Genomic DNA, 25,213 nt, shown 5'->3' with positions numbered 1-25,213 from the left:
TTTCCCACATAATACATGATGGAGGGATGTGACATTGTTTTATATCAGAGTCTTTTATATCAAGACATTTCTCAATACCAGAATATGATCAGGATGACTTTTGAACACTGGAAAAAAAAACATGTACTCATCCCGGCAGTAGCCCCTGTGGCACTCAAAATTTCCCTGGAATTTTCTAGTTTTAAATACTGTTTGGCATTGAAATGTAATACCCTCCCGATCACTTCTTAGACACTTACTTTGAAGTCCCCGCGCTCTGCTGTTTCACTACTTCCTGCTAGAGCTTTGGCTTGTTTGTCACAGTACAGAGGTTTCTGTCGCAGCTTAAACAAAAGATATAGTTGCAAAACCCGCGCATAGTGATTACAAGTGAGTACAGCTGCTGTGCACCATTTGGTAAGTTTGCCCCCGTGTCTTTCATCCTATTTCGACCATGGCGGAGATTGAGCCTCTAAAGAAGTCTACAGTGGAAGTGGCTCTGACACGGGTGGAGGTATCGAAGTGGTTGGACCTGACGGTACGTAGTAGAGTACTAACTGCTGTTGAACGGCTGTTGCTGTTTTGTAAAGGGCACTATTGCCAGTGCATGTGCAGCGTTTATTAGCTTTTCATGTCACTAGACCACGTCAAGCATTTGCCAACTTCTCAATAACAGTTAACACCAGCCACAACATTAAAACAGGTGACTGATTTTAATGTTATGACTGATCCGTGTATTTTTTGACTGAGTCAAGCCATGAAGCCGTAGAAAATAATTGAAACTACAAATTAAGTTTGAAATTAAATTACTCATGATTACTCAACTCTTAAAACAAGCATCGGATATACCAACCAGCCAGAACAATTTAAAGTCACCAGTGCATGCTGTATTTTGAATATTTTCAGCGCTGTATCTTGACGTCAAACAGCCCTTTCCTCTGTAACTACATTTTTTCAACCATTGAATTACCGTGTTCCTACACACAAGTGCACTTACGCTTTATTCTGTCTGACACAAACGGCTGATCTGCGGAGTAATACAGTGCTGGTCGTAGTTGTGCTATTCCAAAGGAAAGAGATGCTTGAAGGCAAGATAAAGCGGTAAAAATATTCTAAATAAAACGTGCACTTAAACTGATATTTCCACGGAGAGGTCCGCAGGAGGGCTTAACAATTAATCGAAATATTATTAAAATCCCAAATATGATCAAGTGCAATATCTAAATCCCTGCAATTCTTTTGATAAGGGTAAAATGGGTCATAACAGATCGTAAATAAAACAATGTGATGCGACAAACGTGCTCCAGCTTATAAATCATATTGTCAAGGCATAAAGGAACATGCTTTTACGGTAAAAGCCCTTTCATCATTTTTAAATTTTTTCAGGGAAAATAAAATGTGAAAAATCATTCCAACTGAAATTGTGACTCATATCGCAATTCCAATATTTGCCAAAGTAATTGCAATATGATATTTTTTTGCATATCGTTCAGCCCTATGTCCATGCCTCTCTACAGGTGTCCAGGTAAAGGCTTTGTAGATTTAGGAGTGGGTGGGCCTGTCTCATGGGAACAAAAATAATCTGCACCTGTTTCTCAGGACAGATGCGGAAACTTAAAGCTGGTTATTGGCACGTTGTGCCCAAAGACACCCGCCTTGGTCTGTTTTACAGATCTGGGGCAGAACTAATGGAGGTTTTGTTTAAGAATAAAACAACATAATGAAAATCAACCATATATCTAAATGTCTATAGATAATATGATTTTTCTGTTTTGTTTTATTGAGCCACCATAATTTAAGGTGATCACTACTGATCCACCGCTGGTAAGGGTCTCACATCCGATCCTGGCCTATTGATGCAGCGATTAGTAGTTGGTTGTAGTGGGTATTTTACCCCAACAGCCACAAGAGGCATCGATGAGCACATTCCAGTCTAGGGTTGCCGTTTAGTCGTCAACTGAGCAACTGGCTGAGACAAACCAGCAGCCCTAGTCATAGTTGCAGTAAGTAAGTGGAGAAAAATTGTACTAAACAGGCTGAATCTGACTTTTAAAGGAAACCTGTGATGTTTTGGGCCACAAGTAAAGTCAGTAGCCATTTTTCCATGAGCTGTCTCCTTTGTTTGTATTGCCGTGCACTACATGAACAGGGACACATATGCTCATACATGATGCACTGTGCATATTATAAAAAAATATTTCGTAACAAATATCATACCTTGTGCATAGGAATGAAGATGTGAAGTTCATTATACATTTCCTTACTGCTACATCATATAATGCAGAAAATGTAAAAAAAAAAAAAAAAAAAAAGGCTTCAATCAATGGTTGTTGCCATTATTGGTTCATCTACTCTGTTTGAATCAATGAACAATTGATTAGCCAATAAAAAAGGTGTCATCACAAGTAACCAGAGACTTGAATTGATGACTTAGGGTTTTCTTTTCATCAGTAGTCCAAAAACCCAAAGGTATTGGATTAAAAATAAGAAAAGAGAAATTCTTGTTAATCCTCTCATTTGAAAAGATATAACTCTAAATTTTGTGGTATTTTAGTCTGATAAATGTGATGCTAATACATTTACATTGTGTATGAGTTAAGGTTGAGATATGGTACGTATCATTTCTAAGTTTCCCCTCTTAACTTCATACAGGAAAGGAAGTCATAGAAGATCAAAAAGATCGCTGAGGATGGACAACAGGGACACTGGCAGTCTGAAGGACAATAAAAAGATGGATGCCAACACACTATGGCAGTGGTGCATTAAGCATGTAAAGAAGTACTCCAGACATCCAGAACCATTCCATTACAGCAATAAAATGGGACTAGATTTTAATGTTGGATCCAACACACAGAGAAAATTGGATTCACATTCAGTGACAAATGGTGTCATACTGGAGGTCTGTGACTTTGCTGAAACAGTAAAGAGGAATAAATGGCATTTTATCACAAATATTCTGGAGAACAATTTTGATCTTGGATTGAAAAGTGAGCAACAGCGGATTGAGTTCACTTCTCAACTTCTGCACAAAGTCAGACACCTGATACGAAAACCTCCTGAAGATAAAGATGAAGGTTTCACTCTCTTTGACACATCATCTGGGCCAGAATGTACCAGCAAAGACAGAAGTGGACTGAACATGGCATCTACAGAATATAAGACTGACTGTTTCCTGGTGGACATGGATGATAAGGATGAAAGTGAACATGAAGATAAATTGAAGTGTTCACGAGCACCATCTAAAGACTATATGAAGATGGAAGAGATGGATGGACCACATGCTGATGACAGTGATGATGATGATGAATTAGAGTATTCAGAGCCTCAGTCAACAGAAGAACTGAAAGAGGATGTTATTCCTCTCTCATTCCCCTGTTGTGAAGAAATTGGTCTGAACCTTGATGTTGAGTCAAAACAAAGTCTAGATCCAGGTTTACTGACAAAGGGCATGATGTTAGAACTAGTACAGTTCACAAGAACACTGACTGCATCCTACAGATCTATTGTTCTCAGTGTGTTGGAGCATAATTTTGAACTTGATCTTAAAAGTCAACAGGAAAAAAATCAAGTGTGGTTCAAAGTATTAGACCTGCTGAAAAGGAGAGAGCGACTTATCACTGATTTTAAAAGTGAGCCATTTACCTCTCAGAAAAATCCCTGTGAAAAAAGAACAGCTCTGTCCAGTGTGGGAGTCTCACAATGTCAATTTAAAGAAGTGAGCAAAAGAAGACAGTCTGATTTAAGACATAAACAGGAAAAAAGAGCTCTTTCAACAACTAGAGAACATGTCTCCAAACGGCGTAGAACAGAACAGGAGGAACAGGAACAGACAAACACACTGTCTCATCACACTGATTTGTGGACCAGTCAAACAGCAGAGGAGGACCACAGCTACATGTGTCCTTTAGCCTCAGACGAAGTCACAGACTCGGAAAATTATGAAAATGCAGATGACTTACAAAACCCAACAAGTTCTGACATCCATAGTGAATCAGAATCAAGCTGTGTGGATACACATGAACCTTTCCTCTCTTCCACTGATGGTTCCTCCAGTTTACCAATTGTAAACTCAAATGTGAACCTAATGAAATGTCAGCCTAATGAAAGAGGACAGTGTGAAAATAAAGAGAAGACAGAGATTCCAAGAATTGTGCTATACAAATGTGACATGGAAGAAAAGGAAATGAAAACGGAGAGCAACATGTGGAAGTTTCGTGTGAACTGTGTAAAACAAATCCTTTTCTCACTAGACAGTGCATTGAACCGAGCAAAAAGATTTGGCCTAGAATTCAATGTTGGATTTGGCCGTAAGCAAATCTTCACTGTTGACTCTTTGACTAATCCTATTCTGCTTGAAATTGCTAAATTTGCCTTAGCAATGAATTCATCCCAGCAGGATTTCATCATGGAGATTCTTGAGTACAACTTTGACTTTGGCCTGTGGAGCGAACTCCATAGGAAAACCTTTGCATGTGACGTTATGAATAGAGTAAGACAGCTTAAAAATAGTGAAGATACAGTAAAACTTTCAAAAGAGGTTTTTGAACTTCCTGGTCTCGTGTCATCACTTAACATGGCCAGTCAGAGCATGGGCAGCGTCAACCCTGAAGTTAGCAGCATATCGAGAACAGAGTGTGATGCTGCTCCCATGTGTCCTTCTGATTTACAAGCTGAAACTAAAGAACACAGGGTGGACATCTATCCCTTCTGCAAGGACATTGGTCTGAAGCTAAATGTAATCTCCAGTCAGCCACATAAAAAACTTGAGATCAACAAATTGACCAATGGGGCAATGACTGAAGTGACAAACTTTGCAGAAAAGTTGTGTGGAACATTTGATCAGATTTGTCTTGACATCCTCAGACACAACTTTGATCTCGATTGGCAAAATGGAAATTCTGACCTTGCCAAAACTATTCTCGCTCGAATTCCTGTTATATTGGAACAAAAAAATCTATCAAATGTAGCAAGCTTCAAGAAAATAAAGCCAACAATAAAAGATTTCTCAGTGATGGTGATGGATTGCCAGAACAACTCAAATTTAGATACATGTAGTACTGGCTCTTCCCAGGCTCCAATCATAGACCAAAATGTAGGGAGTTCCACTGACACTGAACAAGATAATGAGCTCAATGTATTACTCTGGAAATTGCGGACTAATCAAACTCAACAGCTCCTCTCAGTGCCTCATGGAGAACATTGCCTATTTTATTCCTATTCCAGATGCAAGAAATTAGACATTGATTTCAATGTGGGATCTGGAGTAAAACAAAATCTTGATCCAAAATTACTGACCAATGGCATTATGGTTGAGATGAACACTTTTGCTATAGCACTGCAATCAGCCCAAAAGGATTTCATCACAGAGATTCTGGAGTACAATCTTCATCTGACTTTTAAGAATGATCTTTGTCGCAATGTCTTTGCACAGCAAGTTATGGAGAAAATCAGAGCATCAAAAAGTAAAAAAACTGGTATGATGAAAATGCCCTTTGAGCTCCCTGACTCAAGATGCATAGAATCTACTTATCCAAACACTAAACTTTGCCCCAAATGTTATCAAGACAGAAAGTCTAAGCCTCGTCAGGATCATCCTCATCCACATGCCATGACTGACACAGTTTCTGCTGAAGCAAACTGCACAGCACAGAAGCCTACAAAGGATCTGTCTTCTACTTTCCAAGCAACAGAGGAAACAATAATGGAAAGTTACCCACTCTGTAAGAAAATAGGTTTAATCCTATGTGTGGACAAAGACAATCCAAAAGATAAACTCGACCCCCGTGTATTGACACGTGCTACTATGATGGAAGTGGCTCATTTTGCAAAAAGATTGTGTGGAACAAAACATAAACTAATTAATGACATTGTTGAACACAACTTCAACTTTGGCAGGCTGAGCCAAGATATGAATCCTGCACTGCTGTTCCAAAGAATGGTGACATTACATAACAAAGGGCCCACATGGTTCAGTGATGTTTTTGTTGTTTTTCCATGGCCACACAGAGATCCTAGAGATGTGAGAAAAGTGAAAGAGGCACCTTCCATGCAGAAAAATGAAAGGAAGGAAACAATAAGAAAGAGACAATTGGCACTGCAAACAAAGAAGGAAGAAGCCAAACTGTTGAGTGAATCAATGGAAGCCGTAAATTCAAAGAAGAATACCCAGAGTAATGTAGACTGCTTTCCAGTGTTGTTGATTGATAACATGGATGCTTTAAAATCAAGAACAGAAGAGCAGAGTATTGGAGACTGTTATCCCATTTGCACAGAGATAGGTCTGGACCTAGACATGACATCAAAATCAGGGGACAAAGAAAAACTGGACTTAAAGCTGTTGACTAGAGCTGCAGTGATGGAGATCTATACATTTCTAGATAAGAAAGTAGGACACTATTTCCCAGACTCTCTGTATGACATCCTTGACTATAACTTTGATATAAGCTCACAACACTACAGGCAGTGGGAATTTTCCATAGCTACAGCATCCGAAGTCAAATACATTGTCAAACACTACCGTAAAAATTTGCACAGAGCAAATGAGGTCTTAGAATTGCCATTTGTTTTTCAACACAAGTCATCAAAAAGATCGGTAAAAAAGAGACAAAATGAGAAAAGGGCTCAATCTTCTCTGAAAGAAACAGATATCACAACAAATGAAGAATGTAGAGCTGCTCAGCAATTGAGATACCTTTCAGACGTCAATCATGCCCATCTTCTTGATGTCAAAACTTACAAGGAACGTTGGGTTAATGGTGATTGCACAACATCCCAAGCAGATCCCGGGACAATAGCGCAGATGACTGGGGGTCCAGTTAGTGGAGGTTGTGACAGTGGTCTCCATGGAAACATACAGATTAAAGAGGAGAACGATTATTCACATTTCGGTGATATGAAGCCAGAACCAGTCACTGAGGAAGTAGGTAAACTTGGAGGATCCCTTGGATATACTTTGTTAACCATATGTCCAAACTCTGAAAGCCATATAAAAAAAGAATCAGAAACAGAGGATGCCCAGTACTTCAACCTGGCTGAACCACAAGTATCTGAAGAATATGCCATGCTAGATGTATGTACAAACACTGAGAGCAGTGTGAAAACTGAATCAGACAGTGAGGGTGTCAAATGTGTAGTCCCAGTCGAAGCAACAGGATCATCATACTCCATGGTAACCATATGCCAAGACACTGAGAGTACATTGATCAAACAGGAGCAAGAAAATCGGTCAGTCTTCATTATGGAGATGTTTCAAACACAAAGTGAAGTGAACATCAAACAGGAACAAGATTCTTAATAAACTAAATATTCGTCCACACAAGGGACTGGTGTAGACACATTGATCTAAACATTGCATAATATTTTCTTTTACATATATTGTATGTTTTACTGGTCTTCTTTAAAAAAGGAATAGCTGCTTACTGTTGGAAATGACAATATGTAAATTACAAATAAGTGATCATTTCTTTAACCTGTGATGCTAATGTTCCTGCTCCGTGTCAATGTTTAAAATAATATTAATACATTCCATAAGATATTATAAAAAGGAAATTGACTTAGATCATGATGGACTATTGTATTTTTTTATTACTGTTTTACTATATTTTATATAAAGCATTTAAAATGATCTTTTCCTCCTGTGTTTTCTGCTCAAATATTTCTTTAAATAAAAATATAAATATTCTGTATAAATATTTATTTCAAGGGGTAATATCATCTCGTGAACTCTGTTTACACAATAATAATATAGTATTCAATTCTACAGATATATAAGTGGAAATTGTGATATATTATGATTTATTTCTGTAATTTAAAAGAATTTCTTCTGTCGCACTAAGATTGAGATACCAAGATTGAGGTAAGCAGCATCAGTGCCCCTTATATTTTATTTTCAGCCATCAGAAAACAGATTTTTAAATGGGAACATCCTGTCATATATAATGCACAAACATCGCTATGAGAGGATAGTGATATGATCTATCCGTTTTTTTTCAGGGCACAGTTGAGAGGTACTCACTGACATTCCTGAAAATATCTGTGAGTTTGTGTGTTAAGGCTTTGTGAAAGAGTTGAAATTATTTTATGGTGCCAAACCTCATTATTCTTACGTTATATACTTTTTGAGACTGAAGCCCAAACCTCCTCACTCCAACTAGGACACATGCACACATAAAAAAAAAAAAAAGAATACAAGAAGAAGAAGAAGAAGAAGAAGAAGACTTTTATTTTGAAGTCCCCGCGCTTTGCTGTTTCACAACTTCCTGCTAGAGCTTTGGAATGTTGGTCACAGCTCAGAGATTTCGTCGCATTTTAACGACAACATACTGTTGTACAAGACGCGCGTGGTGATTGTAAGCGAGTTCAACGGCTGTGTATTATTTGGTAAGTCTGCTCCCTTCTCTTTCGTCCTATCTCGATCATGGCGGGGATTGAGTCTCTGAAGAAGTCGACTGTGGAGGCGACCCTAGGGTGGAGGTATTGAAGTGGTTGGACCTGACCCTACGGAGTAGAAACAATGCTGTTCAACGGCGTGTTGCTGTTTTGTAAAGGGCTACGGTACGGGCTGCCGTGTGAGGAAAGAAGTTAAGCGTTACACCGTTTCAAAGCATGCACAGCTTTTACTACCTTTTCATGTCACCAGACCAAGCATTAGCCTACTTCTTATTATTCCAGTGTTTGGGGGGGGGGGGGCTGCTTTGATCAGAATGCAATGAAGCAAGGGCTGCAAATGAAAAGTCAAAATAATCTAATTTCTTAGCCACTTTTCCATGACCTCGATGGAAAATGTCATGTCATGGAAAAATGTGAAGGAGAATTTATATATCTCAACCAACTTTATTTATAACACTAGGGCGATAAATACTCCTTTCCAAATCACAAAAACAAATAAATAACATATAATAATATAAAAATAATATAAAAGAAAAATACAAGTAGGAAAAGTTGAGTTCTTATTTAAGTGAACAGTGTCTCATTCACTGGAAGCTCCCACAGAAATGCGCCGGGAAACCAAAAGCCAACAATCATATTGTTTGAAAAACTCTGGATAAAGCATATCACCTTTGTGTGTCTTGTCAAAGTAAGTTTCTAGTGTTGTGATTTATTTGCCAAATTTTGGTGCACTAAACCATAATAGGCTAAGTACTGCCCCCTGAGGCCTATCCATACATGTTTTTTTTCTTTTTTGTGTTATTGAGCCACGATAATTATAAGGTGATTACTACTATAAATCTATCACTGGGAAGGGTCTCACATCTGAACCTGCCCTATTGATGCAGCGAGTGGTAGTTGGTTTTGGTGGGTATTTTACCCCAATAGCCACAAGAGGCATCAATGACCACATTCTAGACTCAAACACATGTCATTAAGCAACAATATTTTTCAATATTTATGGGAGATAAAACTTGAGGATCAGGGCTAACTGGTTGGTTTGGAAATACACATCTGGTTAACTGCCCTAAATCTGGTAATGTTTAGCTAACAGTTGTCCAATGGGAGCACAGCATATGAAACAGTCGCGAACGGGGCTACTGGTGTTCTCAGTCTTTTTTGAGTGATGTGGAAACGATGCATACATGAACTGACAAATATCAAACTTGTGTTTCATTCAGGGCTACACTGAACCAGCACAGTCCCATCGGTGATTGGATGGATGTCCAACTAGGATGCCAATATACAGTATGGGGCAGAGATGCTGATCATGTTTTACAAGGTACGTAGCACACTCAACACGGTATTTTTGCTCAGTGTTTGATATTACATTCCAAGCCTCAGGAAATAGCAAATATAATTGATAAAGGTGAATTAGTGTCAGGTTTTAAGCATCATGAGACATGATTCGATAAAGATAAGGTTAGGTACAGCTTCAGGTAAGAGAAAAAGCATGTTGATGGGGAAACAAACCTAACTTCCTCTAGACTCTACTGCCAAGCCTAAGAACGCCAGCTATTTGATCATCTGAAATTAATTTCATGTATTCTCAATGTCACTGCCCTCTTTGACTTTAGAAACTGCTTCATAGTTGCAGTAAGTCTAAGTGGAGGAAAAGTCTAATAAATTGACTGAATCTGACTTTTAAAGATAAACTGTGACATTGTTGGCCACAAGTAAAATTAGCAGTTTGGAGCCATGTTTCCATGAGCTGTTACCTTTGTTTATATTTCAGTGTATGGCATACACAAGGACGCAATTTTAACTGTGTCCCATCTGATATTTAATTTATCTGCTCTGTGGCAAATGTGACAAAGCCAGAAATGGTGCGGGCAGGGTGATGTGTATGAGCTGCCGTAGCTATCTTGGCTATTTTGACTCTGTTTTTCATGTGTTCAATTAGAGAGAGAACAAGAGAAGGAGGGAGAGAGAAATCTCAGTACAGGAGAACCAAGCTAGACTTTCCTGATTTGTTGCAATGTTCATTTGTATGATGCAGTATCGATTCTTAAAATCATAAAAATGAGCTTTGCTTTTACACCTTTTTTCAGTAAATATGTACACTTGCACACACTATTGTATGTAAGCAGTGGTTACTTGTAAGTGGTAGAGTTAGGATTGCATGATGTCAACTGTGGGAATCAAGTTATAACCAAGTATCCAGTTGCCCTAAAGAAAAGCAAAACAAAGTTTTAATTCCATGCAAATTGCTGGTAGACAAGACACATTGAGGAAGCTCATCTCGTGAGAATGCTCATCTTTTTATTTTAACTTGGCATTTTCGTTTCATATCAATTATCATGCCTTGTGCATGTGAAGTGATATGTGGAATTCATAATACTTTTCCGTATTGCTATATTTAATGCAAACGGATATGAAAATAAAAAAAAAGGGGCAAAACAATGATTGTTTCCTTTATTGGTTAATCTACTCTGTTTGAATCATTAATAAATTAATTTAAAAAGATGTCATCAAGTAACCTGAGGCCTCATTCATAAAAAGGTGTATAGGATTCATACTAAAAGTTTATGTGCGCACAAAAACTGAAAATGGCATATGCAAAAAAGTAATTGGATTTATTAAACTGTGCGCACACACCTGCAGGCAATATTCCATTCATAAATCACAATAAATTTGGAAATATTTGCACCTGGATCAGCGTCACATACCACCCCTGTATGCCCACTTTCAATCATAAATGGTCAATGCAAAGCACCTCATGAATGCTGATGCATATAAATGACCCTGTTTAACAATAATTTGAGGAGGCGATGGCCTGCTCAACAACTGAGCGCACACAACCGTGGGCGTCATTGTAATGCATTTACTCTGCGCTCTGCAGGTTTGGAAAGGGCGCCTGAGGGGATAGCCACTGTCACCTGCAGGTTATAAGAGAGAGTGATTGTACATCAGGCTTGAATTAGGATTACTATAATACATTGTTTCATTAATTTAGCAAGAAGCCTATTATCACACACACTTTGTTTTCAGATGGAGCCCTGATAGCAATTACATTTTGGAAACTGGATATTGCTCCAAATTGCCTTTTGATGCCAGCCTATACTCCCACAGAGCGAGGAATTATTCCCAAAAGGGGCTTGGGGCAGACAGGTAGACTTTATTTAGTGTTTATATCAAACCTATACTTTACTTGTCCACTAATTCCCCCTGGTAACAGCAGTTGCCAGAAACCCCAGAGTGGGTAGCACTTGTGTTTGTACTGGGATGGCATGGTTATGTCTGGGTGGTCTGTCTAATGCTTGACCTGGTTCAGCACATAGATCCAATAGAACGGCTCTGTAGGGAATCTAAATCGGTGTGGTTGTGGTTCCTTAACACACATTCCTGTTAAATTCTTCCATTCACTTAGTCATCTAGCAGTACCTATGCATCCATCATGCAGCATTAGACACAGGTATGAGCAGGGTATTTATATGTTTACATCAATCAGGCTGATTGTTGCAATCAATTTGGCAAGGTGTAAAGCAATAAGTGGTAGTCCATTCCACACCCTGGGATAACATTTGAAATAGGAAATTTGTGGTGTCTCCAGTGTGCTCTGTGCACTTGACAGGACATTTGTGTTTGCTGCAGCAATTTTAGACACAAAACAATATAAAGACTAAAATCATACATGCTTTATGCGTATGTAATGGCTATCAAACTTTATTCACCACCTCACCATCCAATTTCCCCTGTCACAAAAATGTTTGTGCGTCAGAGCTGGTGTGCAAACTGTGCGCACATTCTTTTTTATAGAGCCCGACCTTTGCGTGGGAAGTGGTGTAAGCATCTTTCAGGTCCTGTTTTTATGTATGCAATGGAGGCCCCCTGAGACGTAAAGTGATGACTCATGTTTGTTTATTTGGTCAGTAGTCCAAAAACCCAAAGGTATTGAATTAGAAATAAGAAAGGGGCTCTTATTTGAAAAGCTATAATTGTAAATGATGTGGTATTTTAGTCTGATAAATATAATGTTAATACAAATACATTGTGTATAACTTAAGGCTGAAATATGGTGTGTATCATTTATAAGTTTCCCCCTCAACTACATACAGGCAAGGAAGCCATAGAAGATCAAAAAGATCACTGAGGATGGACAACAGGGACACTGGCAGTCTGAAAGACAATAAAAAGATGGATGCCAACACACTATGGCGGTGGCGCATTAAGCATGTAAAGAAGTACTCAAGACATCCAGAACCATTCCATTACAGCAATAAAATGGGACTAGATTTTAATGTTGGATCCAACACACAGAAAAAATTGGATTTACATTCACTGACAAACAGTGTCATACTGGAGGTCTGTGACTTTGCTGAAACAGTAAAGAGGAATAAATGGCATTTTATCACAAATATTCTGGAGAACAATTTTGATCTTGGATTGAAAAGTGAGCAACAGCGGATTGAATTTACTTCTCAACTTCTGCACAAAGTCAGACACCTGATACGAAAACCTCCTGAAGATAAAGATGAAGGTTTCACTCTCTTTGACACATCATCTGGGCCAGAATTTACCAGCAACAGCAAAAGTAGACTGAATATGGCATCTACAGAATATAAGACTGACTGTTTCCTGGTGGAGATGGATGACATGGATGAAAGTGAACATGAAGATAAATTGAAGTGTTCACGAGCACCATCTAAAGACTATATGAAGATGGAAGAGATGGATGGACCACGTGCTGATGACAGTGATGATGTTGATGAATTAGAGTGTTCAGAGCCTCAGTCAACAGAAGAACTGAAAGAGGATGTTATTCCTCTCTCATTCCCTTGTTGTACAGTAATTGGTCTGAACCTTGATGTTGAGTCAAAACAAAGTCTAGATCCAGGTTTACTGACAAAGGGCATGATGTTAGAACTAGTACAGTTCACAAGAACACTGACTGCATCCGACAGATCTATTGTTCTCAGTGTGTTGGAGCATAATTTTGAACTTGATCTTAAATGTCAACAGGAAAAAAATCAAGTTTGGTTCACAATATTACAACTTCAGAAAAGGAAGAAGCAACTTCTTACCACTGGTACCAAAATCAGTCCTGAGTTTAAAAGTGAGCCATTTTCCTTTCAGACAAATCCTTTTGAAAAAGTATCACCTCTGTCCAGTGTGAGAGCCTCACTATATCAATTGAAAGAAGTGAGCAAAAGAAGGCAGTCTGATTTAAAAAGTAAACAGGAAAAAAGAGCTCTTTCAACAACTAGAGAACATGTCACCAAACGACGCAGGACAGAACAGGCTGAACAGGAAGAGACAAACACAATATCTCATCACACTGATATCAGTAAAACATCAGAGGATGACCACAGCTACATGTGTCCTTTAGACTCAGACGAAGTCACAGATTCAGAAAATGATGAAAATGGAGATGACTTACAAAACCCAACAAGTTCTGACATCCATAATGAATTGGAGTCAAGCTGCGTGGGTAAATGTGAACCCTGCCTGATCACCACTGATGGGTCCTCCAGTTTACCAAATTTAAAATCAAATGTAAACCCAACATTTGCAAATCAGCCTGATGAAAGAGGACAGTGTGGAGACGAAGAGAAGACAGAGATTCCAAGAATTGTGCTATACAAATGTGACATGGACGAAAAGGAAATGGAAACAGAGAGCAATATGTGGAAGCTGCGTGTAAATCGTGTAAAACAAATCCTCTCCTTGATAGATAAAGCATTCACAAAGTCCAAGACATTTGGCCTGGAATTCAATGTTGGATTTGGCCCAAAACAAAACTTCAATGTTGACTCTTTGACTACTTTTGTTTTGCTCGAAATTGCAAAATTTGCCTTAGCAATGAATTCATCCCAGCAGGATTTCATCATGGAGATTCTTGAGTACAACTTTGACTTTGGCCTGTGGAGCGAACACCATAGGAAAACCTTTGCATGTGAAGTTATGAATAGAGTAAGACAGCTTAGAAAAAGTGAAGATTCAGTCAAACTTTCAAAAGAATATTTTGAACTTCCGGATCCCATGTCATCAGTCAACATGACCAGGCAGAGCATGGGCAGCGTCAACCCTGAAGTCAGCAGCATATCGAGAACAACAGAGTGTGATGCTGCTCCCATGTGTCCTCCTGATTCTCACACTGAAACTAAAGAACACAGGATGGATCTTTATCCTTTCTGCAAGGACATTGGTCTGAAGCTAAATATAATCTCCAGTCAGCCAAATAAAAAACTTGAGATGAACAAATTGACCAATGGGGCAATGACTGAAGTGACAAACTTTGCAGAAAAGTTGTGTGGAACATTTGATCAGATTTGTCTTGACATCCTCAGACACAACTTTGATCTTGATTCGCAAAATGGAGACTCTGACCTTGCTAAAACTATACTCACTCGAATTCCTGTTATAATGGAGCACAAAAATCTATCAAATCTAACAGGCTTCAAGAAGATTAAACACACGATGAAAGATTTCTCAACAATGGTGATGGATTACCAGAATTACCCAACTTTAGATACATGTAGTATCGGCTCTTCCCAGGCTACAATCATAGACCAAAATGTGGGGAGTTCCACTGACAATAACCAAGAAAATGAGCTCAATTTAGGACTGTGGAAATTGCGGACTAATCAAACTCAACAGATCCTCTCAGTGCCTCATGTTGAACATTGCCCATTTTATTCTTATTCCAGATGCAAAAAATTAGGCATTGATTTCAATGTGGGATCTGGAGTAAAACAAAATCTTGATCCAAAATTTCTGACCAATGGCATCATGGTTGAAGTTAACACCCTTGCTACAGCACTGCAATCAGCCCAAAAGGATTTCATCACAGAGATACTGGAGTACAATTTTTGTTTGAATTTGAACAATGAGCTTTGTCGCAGTGTCTTTGCACAGCAAGTTGTCGAAAAAATTAATAGTCTGTATTTAAAATCTAGCAAACCCAGATTCCTGAAAATGCCTTTTGAACTTCCTGACTCAAGAAGTATAGAAGAATCTCGCTATCCGAAAACTAAATATTGCCCTAAATGTTATCAAGACAGAAATTCTAAGCTTTGTCAGAATGAATCTAAACCTGACCATCAGCTTCATCCTCGTCCAGATGCCATGACTGACACAGTCTCTGCAGAAGCAAACTGCACAGTACAAAAGCCTACAAAGGATCTGTCATCTGCTTTCCAACAAGTAGAGGAGACAATAATGGACAGTTACCCACTCTGCAAGAAAATAGGTTTAAGCCTATGTGTGGACACAGACAAACCAAAAGTTAAACTAGACATTTGTGCATTGACACGGGGGGTTATGAAGGAAATAACTAGTTTTGCCAAAAGATTGTGTGGAACAAAACATAAACTAATTAATGATGTTCTTGAACACAACTTTAACTTTGGCAAGCTTAGCCAAGATTTAAATCCTGCGCTGCTTTTCCACAGAATGGTAGCACTTCATAACAAAGGGCCCACATGGTTCAGTGATGTTTTTGTTGTTTATCCATGGCCACACCGAGATCCTAGAGATGTGAGTAAACAGACAGAGGCATCTGCTGCGCAGAAAAATGAAAGGAAGGAAACAACAAAAAAAAGAAAGCTGGCACTGCAAACAAGGAAGGAAGAAGCCAAGATGCTGAGTGAATCTATGGTTGCCACAAAGGCAAAGAAAGATAAGAAAAATACTGGAGACTGCTATCCCATTTGCACAGAGATTGGTCTGGGCTTAGAGTTAGAAAACCCAACAAGTTCTGACATCCATACTGAATCAGAATCAAGTTATCTAGGTGTACGTGGGCCCTTCCTCATCACTACTGATTGTTCATCCAGTTTACCAATTGTAAACTCAAATGTAAACCCAACATTTGCAAGTCAGCCTGATGAAAGAGGACTGTGTGGAGATGAAAAGAAAACAGAGATTCCAAGAAATGTGCCATACAAATGTGATATGAAAGAAGAGGAAATGGAAGTGGAGAGCAACATGTGGAAGTTGCGTGCGAACCGTGTCAAACAAATCCTTTTCTCACTTGACAAAGAGTACTGTGCATTCACCAGATCTAAAACATTTGGCCTTGAATTCAATGTTGGATTTGTCCAAAAGAAAAACTTCAGTGTTGACTCTTTGAATAATTCTGTTCTGCTTGAAATTGCAAAATTTTCCATAGCAATGAATTCATCCCAACAGGATTTCATCATGGAGATTCTTGAGTACAACTTTGACTTTGGCCTGTGGAGCGAACACCATAGGAAAACCTTTGCATGTGAGGTTATGAATAGAGTAAGACAGCTTAAAAGTAGTGATGATGCAGTAAAACTTTCAAAAGAGGTTTTTGAACTTCCTGATCCTATGTCATCAGTCAACATGGCCAGTCAGAACATGGGCAGCGTCAACCCTGAAGTCAGGTGCATATCAAGAACAACAGAGTGTGATATTGCTCCTTCGTGTCCTCCTGATTTACAAGCTGAAACTAAAGAACACAGGGTGGCCCTTTATCCCTTCTGCAAGGACATTGGTCTGAAGCTAAATGTTATCGGCAGTCAACCAAATAAAAAACTTGAGATCAACAAATTGACCAATGGGGCAATGACTGAGGTGACAAACTTTGCAGAAAAGTTGTGTGGAACATTTGATCAGATTTGTCTTGATATCCTCAGACACAACTTTGATCTTGATTGGCAAAATGGAGACTCTGACCTTGCTAAAACTATTCTTGCCAGAATTCCTGTTATAATGGAACAAAAACATCTATCAAATCTAACAGGAGCCAAGAAAATAAAGCACACAGTAAAAGATTTCTCAGTGATGGTGATGGATTGCCAGAACAACCCAACTTTAGATGCATGTAGCACTGGCTCTTCCCAGGCTCCAATCATAGACCAAAATGTAGGGAGTTCCACTGACAATGAACAAGAAAATGAGCTCAATTTAGGACTGTGGAAATTGCGGACTAATCAAATTCAGCAGATCCTCTCAGTGCCTCATGGAGAACATTGCCTATTTTATTATTATTCCAGATGCAAGAAATTGGGCATTGATTTCAATGTGGGATCTGGAGTAAAACAAAACCTTGATCCAAAATTACTGACCAATGGCATCATGGTTGAGATTAACACTTTTTCTACAGCAATGCAATCAGCCCAGAAGGATTTCATCACAGAGATATTGGAGTACAATTTTCATCTATATTTGAAAAATGAGGTCTGTCGCAATGTCTTTGCACAGCAAGTTCTGGAGAAAATAAGAGCATCTGCTTTAAAATTTAACAAATCCAGTATCATGAAAATGCCCTTTGAGCTCCCTGACTCAAAATGCATAGAAGAAGTTACCTATCAGAAAACTAAATATTGCCCCAAATGTTATCAAGACAGAAATTCTAAGCTTCATCAGGATGAATCTGACCCTGACCACGTGTTTCATCCTCGTCCACATGTCATGACTGACACAGTCTCTACTGAAGCAAACTGCACAGCACAAAAGCCTACAAAGGATCTGTTTTCTACTTTCCAAAAAGCAGAGGAGACAATAATGGACAGTTACCCACTCTGCAAGAAAGTAGGTTTAAGCCTGTATGTGGACCAAGACAAACCAAAAGACAAACTCGACCCCCGTGTATTGACACGTGGTATGATGAAGGAAGTGGCTCATTTTTCCAAAAGATTGTGTGGAACAAAAAATAAGCTCATTAATGATGTTCTTGAACACAACTTTAACATTGGCATGCAGAGCCAAGATATAAATCCTGCAGTACTGTTCCACAAAATTGTACTACATAATAAAGGGCCCACATGGTTTAGTGAAGTTTTTGTTATTCAGCCATGTCCTCACAGAGATACTAGAGATGTGAGAAAAGTGAAAGAGGCACCTTCGATGCAGAAAAATGAAAGGAAGGAAACGACCAAAAAAAGAAAGCTGGCATTGCAAACAAAGAAGGAAGAAGCCACACTGTCGAGTGAACATATGGGAGCCGTAAAATCAAAGAAAAATACCCAGTGTAATGGAGACCGCTTTCCAGTGTGCTCAGAGATAGGTCTGAACCTAGATGTGTCATCAAAATCAGGAGACAAAGAAAAACTGGACTTAAAGCTTTTGACTAGAGCTGCAGTGATGGAGATCTATCGGTATCTAGGTAAGAAAGTAGGACACTATTTCCCAGACTCTCTGTATGACATCCTTGACTATAACTTTGATATAAGCTCACAGAATTACAGGCGGTGGGAATTTTCCATAGCTACTGCATCCAAAGTCAAATCTATGGGCAAACAGTACCGTAAAAATTTGCACAGAGCAAAGGAGGTCTTCAAATTGCCATTTGTTTTTCAACACAAGGCATCAAAAAGATCGGGACAAGAGAGACAAAATATGAAAAGTGCGATATCTTCTCTGAAAGAAACAGATATGACAACAAATGGAGAAGGTAGAGTTGTTCAGCAATTGAGATACCTTTCAGACGTCAATCATACCCATCTTCTTGATGTCAAAACCAATAAGGAACGTTGGCTTGATGAGAAAGACACAAAGTCCCAAACAGATCCTGGGACAATAGTGCAAATGACTGGGAATCCAGTGAGTGGAAATTGTGACAGTCTTCTTCAGGGAAACATACAGATTAAAGAGGAGGAAGATGATTCAAATTATGGCACTATGAAACCAGTCACCGAGGAAATAGTTAAACCTGGACGATCCCTTGGATATACTTTGTTAACCATATGTCCAAAATCTGAAAGTCGTATAAAAACTGAATCAGAAACAGAGGATGCCCAGTATTACAACCTGGTTGAACCACAAATATCTGAAGGATATGCTATGCTAGCTGTAGGTAAGGATACTGAGAGCACTGTTAAAACTGAACCAGACACTGAGGAAATAGGTAAACCTGTAGGATCCATTGGATATACTTCACTAACCATATGTCCAAAATCTGAAAGCCACATAAAAACAGAATCAGAAACAGAGGATGCCCACCATTACAACCTGGCTGAACCACAAGTATCTGAAGGATATGCTATGCTAGCTGTATGTACAAAGAGTGTGAAAACAGAATCAGACACTGAGGATGTCAAGTATGAAGTACCAGTTGCAGTAGCAGAATCCGGGGCATACCCCATGATAACCACATGTCAGGACACTGAGAGTATATCAATTAAAGAGGAGCAAGAAAATGTGCCAGTGGAGTCATACCATTATGGAGTTGTTCAAGTTCAAGTTCAAACACAAAGTGAAGTCAACATCAAACAGGAATGGGATCATTCGTGATCTAAATGATGGTTCACACAAAAGACAGGTGTTTTACATTAAACATATTAATGGTGTTGCCTGTATTTGCTAGTAAAACTGTATTCTGTCAGAGAATGCATTTGATAACTTAATTCAAGGCTGCAAAAATGTATACTTGTAAATTTTGTTTGCTTTTGAATCAGACTCAAAAATGGAGGTGTGTGTTCAAAGCCTCGAAAGGTGTATGCTTTTTTATTTTTACAGAGACAGTGTACTTTAAGGAACATTTTTTGTAAATGCAACAGTTATCCAAAGGCTAATTTTCATTAGTAGTTCCTTGCCAGGTGTTACATGGCCTCCCTTAAAATTAAATGTTTCAAAGCAACCCATAAATGTTTATTTGCTACAACTGATGTCAATTTAAACTCCTTATTCTTCTTTTTTCATTCTGTGTTCCGATATAGCTACAATAATATGTAAGAAGTTCATACAAATTTGTATCAGCAAATCAGCATCCTTTAAGTGGTCCTTTTTCACCAAATAGTTTCTTTGTTTTTATTTTTTATTTTTTCATGTTGTTTATTTGTACCTTTTTTTTTTCTTATTCATGGTCATTTACATTGTATGTTTATATTTTTCTGATTGTTGTTTCAAAAAGGAATTGCTGCATTCTGTTGAAAACCACAAGATGTGAATTACAAATAAGTGATCTTTTTTTTTTTTAACCTGTGATCTAAATCTCTAAAGATGAGTATATCTATGCTTCAAATAATTTCAATTTTCACTGCATAAGACACTATAAAAAAGAAAGTGACCTGGATCTTGATGGACTATTTTATTTTTTATTGCCATTTTTTACTACATTTTATATAAAGTATTTGAAAGCATCTTTTCTCCTCCTGTGTTTTCTGCTATATATAAATATAAATATTTAAGGGGTAATATCATCTTGTGAGCCCTGTATACGCAATGATATATTCAATTCTACAAAGTGGAAATTATGATTTACTTACAATATGGAATATGGACACTATGGAAGAGTACTTCGTTCAGAAAGCACAAGATAAGCAGCATTGTAACAAATTGTCATGAAAATAGGAGCTTCAATGTTGCTTAAGATTGGACAGATGTCTTCACGAATTTGATAATATATATATATATGTATGTGTTTGTGTGTATGTATACTTTTTCATATTTTTTAAAATTTTTGTTGGTATGCAATCTCTCAGAGGTTTGCTATCAAGGCAAATGGTCAGAGATGATCTCTTGTTAGAAATTCACATTATGCTTTTAGGATTAGAAAGGATGGTTACAAGTGCAATGTTGTATGGTCCCTGCCCATTTGGGTATTAGAGGTAATGAACAAGCAGATAAATTGGCTAAGATGGCTCTTAAAGGACATAATGAAGCAATTATAGTAGGTTATGGTATTAGAACAGCCATAATCAGCACCTGGCAGATGGAATGGGATAAATACAATAAAAGGAGACATTACTATAATATACAAAAGACAGTTCATGTTCAACAGTTTAAAGGAAGATATTGTTTCCACAGGGAGGAGGTAATCATAACACAACTAAGGCTTTGGCATGCAGGGTTTAAATCCACGTTATATGTTATGGGGAAAAGTCAAACAAATCTTTGTCAGTGGTGCAACGCTCTGGAAGATAGTTTATGGAACATATAATCATACATTGTTGTAATTCAGAGAATGACAGATTAAGAAACAGTACTTGAGGCAGGGGAGGTATGGAGTTTAAAATCATTATGGAGCACAGGAAGAATTTCAGGGAAATCAGAAGGGGATTGGTAGATTATATAATACAGGCAGGATTCAGAAAATAGGGTGTAAGTACCACTATAACAATTAGTGATGATGATCTAATGCCATGACTCTATACACCCCAACACAGTATGTGGCGGTATGCACCTCTAAAGCTGGTTTGCAATCCACCAAGAAACACATAGAAGAAGAAAAAGAACTCCCCGTGCTTTAGTTTCAATACTTCCTGCTAGGGTTTGCTCTTTAACTACTTCCTGCTAGAGTTTTGGATTATTTCTCAGATGAGAGATTTCAGTCGCAGTTTAAAGACAAGAGATTGTTGCAAAATCTGCGTGTTGTGATTACAAGTGGAAACAACGGCTGTGCATTATTTGGTAAGTCTGCCCTCTTCTCTTTCATCCTATTTCGATTTTAGCGAAGCATAGGGATTGAGCCTCTCTCTATACAGTTGACTGTATAGTAGCAACCCCAGAGAGGGGTGGGGGTATTGAAGTGGTTCCACCTGACTACGGTGTAGTGTTGTAACTGTTGTTGCTGTTTAGTAAGTTACAGGCTGCCGTGTTAAAGAAGAAAGGGGTTAGCCGTTACACCTTTGTTACAGTGGTATAGAGATTTTATTAGCTTTTCATGTCACTAGACCAAGTTCAGTATTGGCCTATTATTCCTGTGCTTGAGAGAAAAAGGGGACAATGTGAAATTTAAAGGGTGATAAATTGAAGATGGCGATTATCCAGGGGGGCGGGGCAGTCCACATGCTGATAATGATATTGTTTTGTTCGTGTTTGGCACGTTTCAAACTAGCGACTCAGTATTGTTTTGAATGTGTATTTTAAATATTAAACTCTATTGCAACCAATTTTAAGACTGTCTCATTCACCGCGTGGGAAACAGTCCTGGAAGCTCTTACAGAAAACCTACCTGCAGTAGGTTCAGTTGGGACGGTCCCAGTTTGAAGAAGCAGCTGGGAGCATCAGCACAGAAGCTGAGTGATGTACTGCTATGAATGGGGACATTTGCAAAAACATGTTTCAGCCACTAAAAACAAAAACCACACAGAAAAAAGCTGTTATCAGTTTAAGTGCACGCTTTATTTTCAATGTTTTCACTGCTTTAACTTGCCGTCAAACAGTCCTTTGGAACTATAGTTTGTGAACCATTTAACTACTGTTGAGTTTGTCACCTAAACTCCTGTGTTGGTTTGATGAAGGAAACAGGACAATCATTCATGTTCAAATCCCAGCATTTATTAAAGCTAACAGCAATATAGCATTAGAAAAAGGAGATCGTTACAGAGCTCTGGGCCAAACTATCTCTCCCTGACAACAACATGCAGTTGTGCCAGTTCACGAAGTCTGACACTCTACCCTTTTCCTGACCCAGTCTTTCATATTCTTACACAGAAAAAAATAATATAATGTGGGTTGAGTCTCTTCTTATCGGTCCATGCCGCTGTCTTCGTTGTTTTGCTCCCCCACGTGTTATCTCACTCCCCTACGCGGGGCAGCTCTCGTGCCGGTGGATCTTTGAGAGATTCACACACACAGAGACAATACCCTACTCTATTCCTCGTTTTTTGTATTACTTCTGTTCCGGGATGTCTACCATATAAGGAGTTATTTTTTCTAGGGTGGCCTTCAAACAATATCATAAGTTCAGTCTTCTGTAACGTTGCACAGCAAGTTTTATAAAAAGTCACTTAGTTATAAGCATATTATGATTACATCGACAATGCACACATTGTTTTATTAAAAGCAAACAACAGATTAATATAAAATCCTCTACACTACCATATTACTAAGGTGATAACTACTACTAATCTACCACTCCTAAGGGTCTCACATCTGACTTGTCATATTGCTGCAGCAAATTGTAGTTGGTGTGTAGTGGGTATTTTTACTGCAACAGCCTTGTGGCATGTTGCAACAGTTTGCAATTCCACACTCAAAAACAAATGTCATCAAGCAACTCAGGTGGTTTTGTTCTGTTTGATGGGTTTATGCTTCTTGGAAGTATTTTCAGGACAAAGGAACCAACCAGACAGCCCTGTCTGGTTGGTTTGAAAATGTACATCTGGTTAGCTGCTGTTAGAGTTTTCCAATGGGATCTTCCAAGACTGTCTCCCACACAGTGTATGAAATGGTCACAAATGGGGCTACTGCTGTTCTCAGTCTTTGTTGAGGGCTGTGGAAACAATTCATGCATGAACTGACAAATATCAAACTTGTTTCATTCAGGGTAACACTGAACCAGAAGAATTCATCCCATTACTCATTGGATGGATGTCCAACTAGGATGCAATTATAAAGCGTGGGCCAGAGATGTTGGAGCAAGTCACAGTTAAGCTGATCACATTTTACAAGGTAAACTCAACACAGTATATTTGCTCAGTTTTTGATATTACATTCAACTCTCAGGGGTAAGCAAAGATAATTGGTTAAGGTAAGTTAGTATCAGGTTTAATAATCATGAGACACGACTCTTTGAGATACGGTTAGGTGCAGCTTCAGGTACGAGGAAATACATATTGACAGGGTAACAGACTTCACTTCCTCTAGAATCTACTGCCAAGCCTAAGAATGCCAACCATTTGCTCATCTGAAATGAAATTCATGTAACTCAAGGTTCTCAATGGAACCTGTAATGTTTTGGGATACATGTATTACTGGCTCTTCCCAGGCTCCAACCATAGACCTAAATGTAGGGAGTTCCACTGACAATGAACAAGAAAACGAGCTCAATTTAAGGCTGTGAAAATTGCAGGCTTATCAAATAAAAAAAATCCTTTCAGTGCCTCATGGAGAACATTGCCCACTTTATTCTTATCCCAGATGCAGGAAATTAGGCATTGATTTCAATGTGGGATCTGGAGTGAAACAAAATCTTGATCCAAAACTACTGACCAATGGCATTATGGTTGAAGTTAACACTGTTGCTACAGCACTGCAATCAGCCCAGAAGGATTTCATCACAGAGATACTGGAGCACAATTTTCACCTGACTTTTAACGATGAAATCTGTCGCAGTGTCTTAGCACAGCAAGTTCTGGACAAAATGACGTATGGCTTTAAATTGAACAAATTCAGTATTTTGAAAATGCCCTTTGAACTCCCTGACTCAAGAAACATAGAAGAATCTCGTTATACAAAAACTAAATATTGCCCCAAATGTTATCAAGATGGAAATTATACACTTCAGGATGAATCTGACCATCTGACCATGTGCTTCTGCAAAAATTAAGATTGTGTGTTTGTGGAAGATTGTGTTCACTTTTGAACCAGACTCAAAAAATGTAGGTGTGTTCAAAGCCTGAAAAGTTTAATCTCTTTTATTTTTAAGAGGACGGTGTATATTAAGCAACATTTATGTAAAGGCTGCTTTTCATTTGAGTTCCTTGCCAGGTTTCATATGGCCTCCTTTAAAATGAAATGATTCAGAGCAACCCATAAAGGTTTACCTGCTACATTTGTTATTATTTTAAGCTTTTTTTCTTCTGTGTCTAGATGTAACTACAATAATTTGTAAGTTCATACAAATTTGTATCAGCAAATCAGCATCCTCTGAGTGCCTTATCACTTTTTTCCTTTTCTTTTTCATTTTTTTAAAAATATTTTTTGTCCTTTATTTTTATTACCTTTTCTGACTTATTCATGGTCATTTACATTGTGTGTTTTGTGTTTTTCAGATTTTGTTTCAAAAAGGAATAGCTGCTTACTCATCAAAATAAGTGATCATTTCCTTAATCTGTGCTGTAAATCTTTAAAGATGAGTATATCTGTGCTATAATTTTTATACACTGTATAAGACACTAATAAAAGGAAAGTGACTTGGATCTTGATGGACTATTGTATTTCTGTTGCTGTT

The 25,213-nt window shown here is 38.3% G+C and overlaps 2 protein-coding genes across 4 annotated transcripts; both read left to right on the top strand.

The window, feature by feature from the left end:
• The first annotated feature begins 268 nt into the window (after window positions 1-268).
• Window positions 269-7,603, top strand: LOC130187157 (uncharacterized). Its single transcript, XM_056404514.1, has 2 exons — window positions 269-517; window positions 2,632-7,603. The coding sequence occupies exon 2, from the start codon at window positions 2,669-2,671 to the stop codon at window positions 7,271-7,273; it is 4,605 nt and encodes a 1,534-aa protein (XP_056260489.1). The 5' UTR covers window positions 269-517; window positions 2,632-2,668; the 3' UTR covers window positions 7,274-7,603.
• A 624-nt stretch (window positions 7,604-8,227) lies between these two features.
• Window positions 8,228-25,181, top strand: LOC130160615 (uncharacterized). Of its 3 annotated transcripts, XR_008826034.1 has the most exons (4): window positions 8,228-8,358; window positions 9,588-9,688; window positions 23,587-23,712; window positions 25,035-25,181. XR_008826034.1 is itself a non-coding variant. In XM_056363231.1 (3 exons), the coding sequence occupies exon 3, from the start codon at window positions 12,502-12,504 to the stop codon at window positions 19,606-19,608; it is 7,107 nt and encodes a 2,368-aa protein (XP_056219206.1). In that variant the 5' UTR covers window positions 8,231-8,358; window positions 9,588-9,688; window positions 12,465-12,501; the 3' UTR covers window positions 19,609-20,456. The 3 variants fall into 3 exon arrangements, 1 of the variants encoding a protein (XP_056219206.1); XR_008826033.1 differs by having other exon boundaries at window positions 23,587-25,181; XM_056363231.1 differs by lacking the exons at window positions 23,587-23,712; window positions 25,035-25,181 and adding an exon at window positions 12,465-20,456 and having other exon boundaries at window positions 8,231-8,358.
• The last annotated feature ends 32 nt before the right edge of the window (window positions 25,182-25,213 follow it).

The sequence above is a fragment of the Seriola aureovittata genome, chromosome 19, assembly GCF_021018895.1.
Source record: "Seriola aureovittata isolate HTS-2021-v1 ecotype China chromosome 19, ASM2101889v1, whole genome shotgun sequence".
Taxonomy (NCBI): domain Eukaryota; kingdom Metazoa; phylum Chordata; class Actinopteri; order Carangiformes; family Carangidae; genus Seriola; species Seriola aureovittata.
This window is presented reverse-complemented; position numbering and strand designations above follow the sequence as displayed.

Excerpts from the sequence above, each read along its gene's own strand:
- LOC130187157 (XM_056404514.1), top strand. The coding sequence starts at position 2,669 with ATGGACAACAGGGACACTGGCAGTCTGAAGGACAATAAAAAGATGGAT.
- LOC130160615 (XM_056363231.1), top strand. The coding sequence starts at position 12,502 with ATGGACAACAGGGACACTGGCAGTCTGAAAGACAATAAAAAGATGGAT.